This window comes from Chaetura pelagica, unplaced genomic scaffold (assembly GCF_000747805.2).
Source record: "Chaetura pelagica isolate M959 unplaced genomic scaffold, ChaPel_1.0 scaffold68, whole genome shotgun sequence".
Taxonomy (NCBI): Eukaryota; Metazoa; Chordata; class Aves; order Apodiformes; family Apodidae; genus Chaetura; species Chaetura pelagica.
Genome location: NW_009954407.1, coordinates 4,479,366 through 4,493,830, shown reverse-complemented (window position 1 = coordinate 4,493,830; position 14,465 = coordinate 4,479,366). Strand labels below are relative to the sequence as shown.

General features: G+C 36.4%; 1 protein-coding gene across 1 annotated transcript in view; it reads left to right on the top strand.

The window, feature by feature from the left end:
- Positions 1–14,465, top strand: part of CADPS2 (Ca++-dependent secretion activator 2) — a 220,420-nt gene that overhangs the window by 49,905 nt on the left and 156,050 nt on the right. The window contains exons 4-6 of the mRNA XM_010004331.1: positions 1,141–1,221; positions 4,480–4,716; positions 7,487–7,608. Coding sequence (XP_010002633.1) covers positions 1,141–1,221; positions 4,480–4,716; positions 7,487–7,608 — 440 coding nt within the window. The remainder of the gene's footprint in view (positions 1–1,140; positions 1,222–4,479; positions 4,717–7,486; positions 7,609–14,465) is intronic.

Here is a 14,465-nt window from a genome sequence, read left to right as displayed (position 1 = left end):
AGGAATGCCTTGGTTCAGTGAGGAGCATTGCAAAGGAGATGATATTACAAATTTGGCCTGATGTACTGAATGGCAGTCTTAAAAAGCTTAGTTTAATGTAATCAATCATTTACCAAACTAATTGTGTGTTCTTCAGCTGAAGAACATTTCTTCAGCATTTAATTAGAGAACGAATTTTTGCCAGTTTACATCCCTTATCAATTTAAGTTTTTTTAATGAGCAATTCAGGTATTAAATTAAATTATATCAGGCTTAAACTTAGCCTCATACTAAACGCTCAGATGTTATATTAGCATGTCACATCGTGTGTATGAGACAGAGTCTGTCCTAGGGACAGAGAGCAGGCCCCATTTGTTCTCCATCTTTGTTCTTGTTTGGCAGTTGTTCAGGTAGGAAGCCATGTGCATGATCTTTTCAGATGCATCGTGCTTCTTCCTCTTATCCAGCTGTGCAGGTCAGTCCATTGAGGTGAAGCCCCATTTCTCCTACACTCCCAGCACACACACACCACCCTTAACAAGTAAACAGATGAAAAATGAGTTGAGAAGTCTCTTTTCTGAGAGCTGGCTCTTCTGTTGAGGTGCAGAGATGTGTCCTCCCCCCTTACCTCTCCTACTGAAGTCAGACCTTTAATTATGACTTCTCCCTAGATATTGGAGGCTCAAAAATTGGATATGCCTTGATATGAGCAGCTGGCCAATACTTGGGGAAAATAACAATGGGAGTGAAATAATACCACACTTAGAAGGCATAGCCTCACAGTTTTATTCTCCTATACCCATTTGTTCCTTACAAAAAATTTCTAAGCCAGTCTGTCAGTCCAGTTTTTTGCTTCATAGAGAAATGTTTTCAGCTGCTGTTTTCATAAGGAAATAATGCTTCTTCTGTTTGACTTAAGTATTAAAAACTCAGTGGAATACTGGCTACCCTTCAGAGACCCCAGCTGCCGTGGGTAACTGGTGATCATTAAATTTCTTTCATCTTTATAAGACTCAAAACCATGTATTTGCTTAGTTTTTTACTGATTTTAAGATGAAAAGGATGTGATTTGTTTCTGTTTTATTTTTAACTACATTGCTTCCTGTGAAGTTAACATACAGTGCATGTTTCTCACAGTTAACTCTTTGTTTTCTATTCAAGTTGGATAATGGAGATGAGCAAGCAGCCCAGATCAGGCGTGAACTAGATGGACGACTACAACTGGCAGAACAAATGGCAAGGGTAGGTGGTTACTTTCAAGTCCCAGAAACATGTCTTCATAGGAGGCTGAGTGGGATGATACATAGTGTGTGTTTCCAGTTTCTGATTTTAAAATTAAGCAGAAGATCATCTGAAATAATTCTGGCAGATGCATGTGTTCCTACTTTGGAGTATCTGTGTCAGCAGGGATAGGAAGAAAGTAAAGCTTTTTTTGGGGGAAGTCTGATGCTATCTTTCCTTCATCAGCAAGTCCAGTGGTGAAACAAAGTATATATTATCTGCATATTTGTGATTATGTATTTTGGAACTAAAATAAGTCATCCTTCACTTACAGAAATGCATTATGCTTTGCTTAGGGTATAACCATAATGTTTATGTCTCACTGCAGGTTATGTGTGATATACATTTCAATTATGTATAGTGTAATTTTTACATTTACAGATAAAGTAAAAGTTCACAATGCTTATAGTGGTATTGCAAGTAAGAAAGCTATGAGTGAGTCTTGTAGGTCAAATTACTGGTATTTGGGTAAATAAAAAAAATATTTTTGTAAATTTTAGAAAGCAAAGCCTTTTTTCTCTCCTATAGCTTGTATTTTATTTCACTTGACAGGATTATGCCCTTCTATATTAAATATCACAGGTGGTCTCTGGCCATATCTTATTAAATTTTTGAGAAATACTCCTTTTTCTCAGAAAGACTGTCTCAAGTGTCTTCAATTTTCTGTGAAGCCTGGGTGTATAATCAAAGTTGTCCAATAATCCTGTGTTTGCTCTGTTGCCTTTTTGCCTTTAGCTCCAAAAGTTACAAAATATTGGGAGCATGTATATCATGATCTGTGTGTACAAAAAAGAAAACAATATTGTATTAGTATGATATTAATTGTAAATCAATTAAGATTTGCTTGTTTCTTTAGAAGGAAAAAAATAACATTTAGGTCTATGAAGTTCATACGTAACAACTTGGAGGTGTAATCTTCCTAAAAAGCAAAATGTTGTCCATAAAAGTTTCAAATTCATTTTAAAGCAAGTGAAAATTATGAGCACTGTTTAAACCATGTTAAATCTTGTTTATTCTGTCTGTAATGTGCATACACTGCACATTTGTCTGTTTTTTAAAGAAAAATGTATTTATCAATTTTTTTTACTTGATCATTTTTACATTTTTACTTTTTTTACTTAATCATAGAATCATTTCGGTTGGAAAAGACCTTTAATATCAAGTCCAACAGTTAACCCAGTAGTGCCAAGTGCAGCACTAAACCATGTCCCTCAGCACCACATCTAGAATCACAGAATCATTAAGTTTGAAAAAGACTTCTAAGATTTGAACCATTACTTGAAAGTTCTCATGGTTGCCATAATGTCAACTGCACAGTTTTGAACAGATATACTGCCCTATGTGGTATATCCAAGTCAGAAAACAGAGCTTTTATACATATATTTTAAACTACTGAAAATACAGAATTTTCAAGGGGGAGTTCCAGAGCTAGTCCTAAGTATTTGAGATATTTTTTATTTAATTATGTGATAATTATTATGATAATTTAAGCCTAAGCAATCAACTTTTATGTGATCCTAGGAAGATACTACCCAGTGTGATTTCTCCTTGAGAAATTCATCCTGAAAATCTTTGTTATCACTCTCAGAGTCCAGATCTAAAGGCTTGTGCATATATAAGCCTGCTCAGTGACTTGCATCTGTTCCCATGGTAGTTGTTTCAGGATATATTCCAGTATGTTGCAATCAGGGTTCCCAAAATTCTGGTGTTGTGCGTGGAGGTGTGTTCTTCAGACACGTTCTTCAAACGATCTGGGCTTTTCAAATCAATATAGTTACATCTCTGAATGTATGCATTAAAAATAGAAGAAAAAAGCCACTATTCATGTTCTGTCTCTAAATTATTTTAAATATTATGTGCTCTAGCAATTTGCTACAAATTCATGATCTTACAAATAAAAGCTGAGGGGTGAAATTTGTAGACCTCAGACTCTTTATGGATGATCCTCATGCTCACATTGGGGTGGAAAAAACATCTTAACAAGAGGAGAGATCTTTTAACAACACAAGAACAGTCTGCCTTCTGTGTTGGCATGTTATTATTTGAATGCACCTTACAGGATAAACCGCAGTTTGAAAACACTCTGAATTGGAGCAGGGTTGTTTGGTTTTTTTGTTAGAGCACACTGAACCTAAAACCTGTGGTTTAGGAAATAATTATAAAAACCTTTTTGCTTTATTTTTTCCTTTTTCAATCTATCATATACTGGTTCTGTAATGCTGTAACATGCCAGACCACTGGACTTGCTGTGGATGTTCTGAGTCACAGTCAGCTCACATGGTCTTCATTATTGAAACAAAATCCACTGTAAAGGTTTTAATGTGAAACATTTTATGATACTCCTTATAACAGCTAACTATAAAAATTGTTTCGTTTAGGAGCAAGGTGCCTACCTTGTGGACAATACATGGCAAGCAGTGTTTTGTGTCTTATTTATAAACAAAACATATATATTAGAATAATTTACATTTTTGTTTAATCTTGAGTGGTGTATTCTCCCAAGTTGCCTTATATTCAATGGAGAAACTGCATAAAATGTACATGTTCATATATGTTATATATCTATGTTCCTTCTTTATTATAAACACAATATTGAAACACTGTTGTCTAACTCCTACAGAGGAAAAAAGTTACTTTTAAGTTCTCTCTAACATGTTTAAAATAATCCCTTATGTAATAATTTTGTATTGTTTTCAAAATTAATGACCTATTGACTTATTTTTGGTAGCATGGAAAATGGATGAAGTAACAGAATTATTAGTGGACAGTTCATTTTGTCAATTTATAAAATACTTGAAGTTAATGTTAGAGGTGTATTGTCAATTAATACACATAAAATACATATATTAGACGTATCTAATGTGTAGGTATTCAACCTTTTCAAGGTTTATGGTTAAATGATTCGGGGGGGCAAGAGGTTCCATTTTTATAAATGCCCCTTTATGGTTTTATGTGTTGAAAGAGATATTTTGTCTGCTGTATTTGAGGAATATGATGTAATTGTCAATTCAAATTACACTTATTTTTGTCAAACTTCACTGCATCAATGGGATGGGATTAGCTTTCCCATTACTGTTTAGATGATATAAAAATAGATAGACACTGGAATTAAGACTTCTATCAAATATCTCTTACCTGAGAGCAAATCAGTGAATTAACATGAAGTATAATGTGGCATGATTTCTTTTCCTCCCTAACTTTTGAAATATATCTTCCAAGGAAAGAAAATTCCCAAAATTTGTCACAAGAGAAATGGAGAACATGTACATAGAAGAGTTGCGGTCTTCAGTGAATTTGCTGATGGCAAATTTGGAAAGTCTTCCTGTGTCTAAAGGTGGGCCGGAATTTAAACTGCAGAAGTTAAAGCGATCACAGAATTCTGCGTTCTTGGACATCGGAGATGAAAATGAGGTTCAACTGTCAAAGTCTGATGTGGTACTTTCCTTCACATTAGAGGTAATTACATATTTCACAAATAACTTGTTGACAGTTTCAATTACTGGAATATCTGTATCTTAATACTTTTTTCTTACCAGCCCTTCCTTGGTATTTTCAAAACGTTATGTTAAAGAAGTAAATTATTCTTTGTCTCTTTGGTAATTAGGAGTTAGAATACAGCTATATAATGTGTTTTCCTCTTGCCAGCAGTAGTTCCATTTGGGCCCAGACAGCAATGTGGGCAGTTGAATATCCCACATAAGTATAAGTTTAAAAGAATTCCAGTACATTACGTAACTAAGTAGACTTCGGAATGGAATAATGAAACACTGTTATTATCAGGAACACATTCATAGAATCTTATAAACAAGTTGTTTTTTCTCTCTGAAAGCATTTAAAGAATGAAAAAAACAAACTCCTGGTGGTCATAGCAAATCTTTGTAATTTTCTTCATTTTCCTCAAGAAACAAGCTCATGTTTACTGAGATTATGCAGGAGGTCTGGTCTATAGGGGTGCAGTCCTAACCCATACAGAGTTCAGCTGACTCCAACAGGAAGCCACAAATACAATTGGTTACTTAAACACATCTGGTGACACCATCATAACTCAGGTCCCACTCCACAAAGGTACATAGCAGGAAATCATAGAAGCATAACCATAAAATCACCGTAGTGTCTTTTGTGGTGTGACTTGACTTAATTGTAGGGTAACCAGCAAAATCCCCACTGAGTGCTGCTGAATGGGCACATAAACACACAGAAAATCTATAACACATATTAGGGCAGAGTATAAGAACTTAATGAAAATTTCTTGGCAGGGAGGAACATGGGTGGGGTTCATGCTGTCACTGCATGCTTTTATTAAGACAGAACAGCAAAAGTTGTTAGCAACATTTATCATGTTCTGGTCAGAATGGACCTGGCTAAGATAAAAACCAACCTAGCACATGACTGCAAAGTAACAGTGACTGGTTTTGCAAGTTGGATGTTTTCTCAAATAGGCTGTTTGTGAAAATTTATTAAATAAATAAATAAATACAGTAGTACGAGAAAACTTAAATCACATCTGTTCTTCAGCTGTTGGAGAGTTTCAGAAATAGACAAGCAATACTTAGGGAGCTGTTTATCAGCTAATGAAATAGTAGATCAGCTAGTGACAGTTTCCTTCCTTGTGAAATGCAACCTTTTTTCCATTTCTCATATCCAGAATGCTACCAAAGACAAATGTACTGTGCAATTAAGTTGGAAAGTCAAGGAAAAGAGGTATCAACATAAAAATGAGCAAACACAAAGTCTGCATTCAACTAGCAGACATTTGGCATGTGGAAAGACCATATAGGCAGTACTGGCCAGAAGGACCTCTGGTGTAATCTTGTCAGTAATTGATGATCATTTTGATAACTACTTGAATTCCTGGACCACAAAAGATGGGAGAGAGAGATGATTACTTCATTCTCCCTGAATTACTGTTATTATTTATAAAGCATAATAGGCAGTGTTGGTAATTTATGAGTAATGTAAAAATATTCTAAATGATCAGTGACTGTGAGCTCCCTGTAATACTACCAAAGTAGCAATTTTACAAAACATGTAACTATTACTGAGGTTGTGAGAGTTTTAAAGTACAAGGGATTTTACAGCTAGGGGTGAAGTCTGACTTAACATACTTGAGTTGAAACAAACTGGCAAATATGCAAATAGGTTAATAGCAAAATATTTAATTAGTTGGTTGCTGACCTCAGAAACCCATCGCCTCTAATGACAATAAAAGTAGTAATTGTTTTTTCATCTTTAAAACAATCAAGCATATAATGGTTCTCATGCATAGTTCAGCTGAGGGCAGTTTCTCTGCTGGTTAAATGGACCATGTTTTTCCTGGTTTCTTCTCATAGGCTCAGCTGGGGCTGGAAAGAAAGCAGCTTTTCCAAAACAAGCAGGAAAACCTGACTTGCTTCTCAAATCTCGGAATTAGAAACATCTGCAGCGTATAAATTCCTTTAATTTCACACAGTGGCAAACCATAATGTTTATAGAAGGCGGAGAGCATTTGAAGTAGGGCTGCATTTGGCTCTTCTGAGTGATAACTGAGTAGTTTAGAGGAGCTAAAAAGCTATGGGGTCTCCAAAACTTGGAATTTCCCTGGTGAGGAAATTTCTTAGGGTGCAGCTGGTAGAGGTGGCTTTCTGCCTTTCTCTTCCCCCTTGTCTCCGTATGCATGCTGAACCTGACCACAAGTACTGAGCTGGGAGGAGGAAAAGAGGTAGGTAGTGGGGAAAAAAATCCCAGCTGCTGATAGCAGTCTTCCAACCTGCCTCACTCTCAGCACACCACCAGACAGTTCTGAGATTCAGGGGTTGCAACCTCCAGTGTCACACCACCATGGTTAACCTTTCAAGATGTGATCAGTGTACTTATCTTGTTTACAGTCTCCCTTAGTAGCCTATTAATTCTATAAATATTTATTTACATGCCTGCTTGAAAGATAGATTTCCTCATGTATTAAGATTTGGAATTATATTTAGACATTATTCTCAAATTCAACTACCAGCATTTCAGTTATGATTGGAGGGAGATTTTGGTCTTTATCCGAGTAGAAACAGAGCAAAAATTTCAATTCCTGCTATATATTGTTGAAACTAGAAAAACAAAGCAAAATTAAAACTCTTCTCTGTATATGAAAATTTGAATGGGTGGGGTTCGGAGATTTTTTAAATTTAATTATTTTAATTTTTTTGGTAACTGTGTGAACATTTTATGAAGGATAAACTATTTGCTTTCTTTTCTTCAGATTGTTATAATGGAGGTGCAAGGTTTAAGGTCGGTCGCTCCCAATCGAATTGTCTACTGCACAATGGAAGTGGAAGGGGGTGAGAAGCTTCAGACAGACCAAGCAGAAGCTTCCAGGCCACAGTAAGCCACTCTGCTGTTGCTGTATCCAGCGTTTCTTTCCTCATATCATGGGTGAATCTAACTGAGTATCTTTCCGATTTTTGCAGTTAAGTTACTGCTAGGTTATATGAAGCTTTTTCCCGCGTAGTTATCTCAAATTCTTTCCGGAAAATGAAAATGCAAGTAATAGTTATTTATGGTGAATAAGTGCAAAGTCTGAATGCTCTTCAAACAAATGCCACTGAATGTGTGTGTGAGGAAAACAGAGACTGCAGCACTGTGTTTCTACCTGCATCCTCCGAAAGAAAAACTTCTCAATAGATGTTAGCCCGAGGTGATTTTATGTATTCTAGGTTAATGTGCAGGTGGCCTTGTGGAGTGTAACTTGTACGATTGGTGGAAAATCAATACTCAGTAATCAGACTTGACAAGGCTTACTCACCTGCTGAGGCTATTCCGTTTTAAATTATAGGATCTACTTCTTTCAATTAATTTTTGAGGGAGGATGTCAGCAAACTGACTTGGAGGTAGATAACATCATGCCATCTGTAGTTGTACCAGTCAGAGTAGCAGAGAGGAAGAAATTAAGTGTGGTTTTTGCTTGATTTGTTTGACCTTACAGACTTTTCTCCCTGTTAAAATGTCATTTGGAATCTTTTGTAGGTAACTTTCCAGACAGTGTGTTAAGGTTTTACTGGCACCATAGTGTGCCTTGTAAAAAACAATTTTAAAATTGCAGTTGTTACAGTATCTGAGAAAACATCTTCAACAGAATTGGGATGTTAGTTTCTGTTCCATTCAGACCACAAATAAGGACTTCTGTTAGGCAAAATTACAATACAGAGTTTTATCTGACTCTTCTGGGGTTGGGAGGAGGAGGAGATCTAATCTAGTGGACTTTCTCCTAGTTGCAATAAATTTCACTGGCAAGCAAGCCAGCAGCCTACTCCTGTAACATATTTGGACCGCTTTGCAGAATTCTAAGTATGTGGGACAAGATGTAAAACCCACTTGCCGCAGTCCCTGGCTGTGTTCCTTCTCCAGGGTATAGGAATGCTCAGTCTTGGCATTTGCATGTAGCATGTGAGGAACTTCTAGAAGCAATGATAGCATAAAAGGCAGACTGATATATGCACTGAAGTAAAGTCGTAAGTGGGTATGCAACAACCCCTGCTCATTTGTGAACCAGTCTGAGTGTTCTCTGCTGACTCAGGGTCCCTTGAGAGTTTCAAGGCTTTCACATGGAGGGCACATCTGCAAGCTGTGCTTTCTCTTTGATCTCAAAGTTGCTCTGATACTGTTCCTGCAACAAGTGCCTCCAACCTTTGCCTACTGTCAAAGTTAAGGTTCCTGTTTCTTCTGACGGTGTGCGTCTCTTTTTCCTCACACTTGAACTTGTTAGCTTCTGTTTTAAATGCTCTTTTAAGCCCTGGTGTCATTGGTATGGGTCCTCAGATCTCCCTAAATCAGCTCCAATACATAGATTCTTCAATCTTGGACATGGTCATTTTCCTTCCAGAAAACAGTTGGTAGATTTCAAGTGTTTTGTTTCTCTGTAGCTGTCTCTAGATACAGTGCACCATAGTAGGGATAGTTCATGGTCTGTTCATGGTTTACTTATACTGAAGGCTGCAGGTTAGGATAAAGATTGTTAAACCAATCAAAGGTATACATCAAATATATAGATACACCTGATAAAATTTAATAACAGATTAGTTGAATTTCCTATGTGTCAAAGTAGAAACTTTATGAAAAGGAAGTTCCAGAATCGATAGAGTCAACAGGATTAAAACTGGAGTGTTTCTAGGAAAAGGAGTAGTGTTAGGACATGCTCTGAGCTTGTAAGCTGATTAGGTGGATTTCAGGCTCAATAAGTATGAGTTGATTGAATATGGAAGAAACATGCATTATGGGCTGTTCCACATAAGTGATGTTGTATTAACCAAATTCATGTGGATTCGTATGGAAAAAAATTGTGCATCTTTAGGAAATGGGTGATTGAGAAATGCCGTGAACAGTACATTGGAAGGACAGGAATGGGGGTTACTGGTGCTCTTTACCTGCTCTCCTGCAAAACAGTGTAATGTGAGTGGGCATGGTTGATAGAGCTCTAAAATTGATCTAGTTCAAATTCTTGTGCAGTTCTGAGTTGTGCGGTTCTCCATTTCTAGCAAGATGATGAGATGTTGGGGTACAGTATGATTATGAGCATACAGAGTTCCATAGTTTGTGAGTGTATATAGAGATGTAGTTTGAAGCAATAGAGGGGGATATTAAATTAGACAGACTTAAAATTAGCAAATTGAGGGCAAACAGTAAGGAAGATGGAGGAAGCTGCCTATGGAAAGGGAGATTCTTTATTTCACAGTTTAATTTTTCTGTTAGAGCCAAAGGAGGTTTCCTTAACAATAACAGTATTGCTTTTTTGTTGTTGTTGTTGATAGCGGAGGGAAGTAAGAGAGCTTGGCAGAGTTTAACCAGAAGATGGTGCTGGTAAAAGAGAGCCTACAGACTACTGTTAAAGGCAGGGAGAAGTCCCCAAGTTTCAAAAGACTTAAGGTGTGTCCTGTCCTTCTAAGGCCTTCAAAGATGTTTCTTTTATGACCAACACATCCCTTGCCCTATGCAGTCATCTGCCTCCTCTTGCCCTCCTGCTTCTTCCAGCGCTCATCACTATTGTCTGACAGGGACCTGCCAGAGTGGTGGGGAGGGTCAGTCACTGAGTGAAGGGGTTGAATGTTCTCAAGCAGAGAGGAGGTATGTGAAGAGATGGAAACACAAGTGACTTTCTGCTCTTGTTAATAATGTTAATAATGGTACTAGTACAAGGAATAGAGATGCCTCCTTTCCCCCTCAGTCCTGTAGCAGCTACGGGCAAAGTCATGCAAGCACTGGCCAATGACCAGCTGGGCACGCACATCTCCCTGTCTCTTTTCTGATACAGAAAAAATAGGCTGTTGGCTACTCTAGGCTATCACCAGCATCATCTGCTGCTGTAGCTGGTTCCTCACTGGGGTAATTTTTGGTACTTTGATATGAAGGAAAATAATCAGTGAGGCTGGAGGGGAAAACACAAAACTCACTGCAAAAAATAAAAAGTCGAGCTTGACTCTTCAAATCACTAGCAGTAACATTTGCACTGACAAATCCCAGATAAATGGGAACATAACTTCAGATTTTATATCGGACGTGCAGCTAGAAAAGGGTAGTAAAGCTCTCATACTAAGCTTAAAAGGAGACAGTGATGAAGAGTGAATGATTACCACCAGCCTGCTGTGGGAGACTGCTGGCAAGAGCTCCAAATCATGTGCTTGTGACATACATTTTCTGTAGTTGGTTTATCGTTTTGAACTGGTAGCTACAGTTGTGGTTAAAAGCAGTGTAAAGAATTGTTTATGTCTGTTTTTTTCTTCACCTGCGAAACATCAGTGTATGCAGTGCAATGCTGCTACTCAGTCAGAAGTTTCAGAAGCTTTGTCGGGGTAAAGGAGAAAATGAGATACTCAGATGAATACTTCAAAATGGAGTGTAAGCTGGTGTGACCTTAGAATGGAGATGAATGGAAGGATGAGTCAAGTGGAAACTTAATTCAGGATTTAACCACTATTCCATGCTGAATATTTTCTCATTGTTTTAATGAATATGTATGCTCTTCCTTAAAGGCAAAAAACCTAATTAGAGTCCCAGAGAGGACAGTGCAGTTTTATCCTGACAGTTTATCAGTAAGGTTTTTTTTCTGGTATCTTACTGCATTCAAACCCTCTCCTGTTTTCTCTCTCTTTGAATAATAATTTTGTGAGTTTATATTGAAGTGTTTCATTTCCTTCTCTAACTAAGTAAATAAAGCCTTGTTTGTGTGTATGTAACTGAGTGGTTAATAGTCATTCTCAAATGCAAATGCTGTAGAAAAATATCATTTGACTGAGCTTAAGTCTTGGAAAATATTACAAACCGATCAGTGTTACAGCTTCACATGCAAACCCTATAAAATTTTTATTACTGCCTGTGAAATATTTTTTCATTCCTTCCAACTGTTTTCTGCCTTTTAGCCCTGCTGCAAATCCCTCCAACATAGCCTGTGACCTTTTCCGCCAGAGATCAGAAAGCAGAGCCTTCAGAGGACCCCTTCAGTTATATGGAGTTTTGCATAACCATTGCTGTGGTACCACAGGGGGTCATCTGGCAAAATGCAGCGCTAATTTCATTTTTCAAATGTTACTGATAAGACTTAGTTTTTGGTCTTGTGGAGTCTGGTGTCCACATGTTTTTGTATCACTGATTTTTATTCATTCTAAATATTAAATAATGCAGTTTCTTGAAAGCATAGTCTTTTGAGTATGTATAACCATGCCTAAAGGTAAAGGATGGGAATATTCTGTCTTTTATCACTAGTGACATTCTCTTCTCACATATTTATGCAATAGAAAAAGATCATATCTTGCATGATGAGAAAATTTTAATAGAGCCAGAATATTCTTCATGTAAACAGGACAAATAAGATCTTGTTTTGCTTCCAATGATTACAAAACCTTATTAAAAAGGCTGTTATATATTAGATGTATGTGTGATATATGTAGAAGTATTAGAAGAATGCATGATTAAATATCTGACCAGAGGAGTCAGGGAACCTCAGTCAAGACTGCAAAAATACATTCTGCTCACAGTATTTTTATGCAATATCCTACCATCCTTAATTCCATAAAGCACTTGGAGGTATGAGCACTTGTGGATACATAATTAAAGATTAATTACAAAAAAAAATAATAATATAGAAGCGTTTGTTTTTTTTAAAAAAAAGATTTAATTTAAAAATTTATAATTTAAACAACAGTTACTAATGAAAGAGTTTTGGATATTGAATTTTTACAATTGCTACTGCCTTGTGCCTGATACATCTACATAAATTAGGTTAATTTTGTTCAGTAATACTTTTATTATACTTCTGGTTTTCAGTAATCAGTCCTTATATTGCTTAAATGTGTAGGAATCCATGTCATTACTTTTGTGTAGGAGAAAAAGTAGAATGAAAAAGTTTTCCCTGCCTCATATTGCTTCAAGCCTTAAGTATAAAACTAAACACTAAGCATAGGAAGAAGCAAAGGACAGAATCAGTGTTTGATGATCAGATGGTCAGTGGTCAAACTAGTCTGTGCTGGCAACCTGACCAGCTCTCCTTAGGGTGTGTGGTTTTTTTCCATTGTTTGTCTGGGTACTTTTTTTTGTTGAAATTAGTATATTTGCACAGGGGATTTTTACAGAGTTGAAATGAGATTGCAGTTTCATAGCACCTGATCTAACCATGCTTAGCTTCTTGTTCCTGTGCTTCCTATTACATCTTCTGAGGATAAATCCTCTTTAGGATTTAGCTTCTTGAACAGAGTCTTCTACTTGATGCATTTCACCTGTTCTTTTGAGTATTACCTCTGGAATTTTTTTATTTACACCGAAGTGCAGTGGAATGAATGTTGATCTTAGAGTATAACAAAGTACAATTGTTCAGCCTACTTTTGAAATCCAGACTTATTTTCTTTAAACCATAAATATATTTTATGAAACGTACAGAAGTGAAGTTGTATATTAGAGAACTTCTGTGCAATTTTCGTAAGATAATTTCAAAGGCTAAAGCTTGAGAGATACAACTGTGTTGATGTGAACAACATTGAAAACTTGGTGAAGATTAGTGTGATCTTTTAATAAGTATTTTGGAATTTAAGGGAAGCCCAGTGGGGTAAGGATTGTGACAGGAAAGAAAGTGTGTTTGCTTTCATAATCTAGGTTTCATTGAGTTGCATAATGATTGTTATAATTTTTTCTGAGATTCATTTTTATATCTTTTAAGGATGAATTCCATCATGGCTTTCATCTTGTGATATGTCAGTAAGTCTCTTTTTTTTTTTTTTTATTTTATTTTATTTTCATTATTGGAGCAATTCACAAAAATAGGGTGGAAGAAATTACCTTTTTAAAAAAACACATATTTATCCCAGCCCATATTCTTGATTAATGATGGATGAGTTTCACAAAAAGAATTTGGATTCAGCTGAAAATTTAGATTACAATTTTATTCAGTTATCCTTGATGCCTGACCGATTGCTTGCTTCTTTAAAGAAAGGAAATAATACCTAATCAGCTCAAATATATGGAGAATATAATATTCACAGGAGAAAGATATCTGATTTCTAAAATAATTAAGTTTCTATGCTATGTTCTGTCATTGATTACCATTTTATGTCCAACAGATTTTTCACCTCTCTTACTTCAAAAAAGTATGAATTGCATACAGGCTCTTAATTTTAAAAGAAATTTGAAACTCAACTGGGATAAACCCAGGTGATCTGATTTTAACTGATCTTGCTCTGAGCAGCATTTGAACTAGATGACCTCCAGAGGTTCTTTCCAGCCTAACTTTTACAGTGATTCTATGATTGACTCCCAAAATAATTATCTTATAAATCTCTCTAGTTAGTAATAAACATAATCCTTCTGCCAGCGAGACTTATTTGGGTATTTTTTTTTATTTTCTTCACTTTACCTTTTTTATTGTTCTGGCTAAATCCTGGTTGTTCTTGCTTCTCTGCTCAGCATGCTAATAATTGACAAAAAGCAACCAGGATTTCTTCTCTGGTGTGATGTTTGCATTCCTCAAGACTGCAGCTTTAGTGCACCACCCTCTGCACAGCGCTGAGATCCCAGGCAGAAAGCTGATGGGATGAAGGGCTTACAATTAATAGGTTCTCTGTTCAGATTCAGTGTATTAACCCACCTCATCTAGTGTCCTTGCTTGGGATAAGAGCTCTTCAGGGTGACTGTCTTCTTATAAGATATATCATGACATTACACGTCTCCTGTAAGACTCATACCAGTTTGATTTCAGTAGT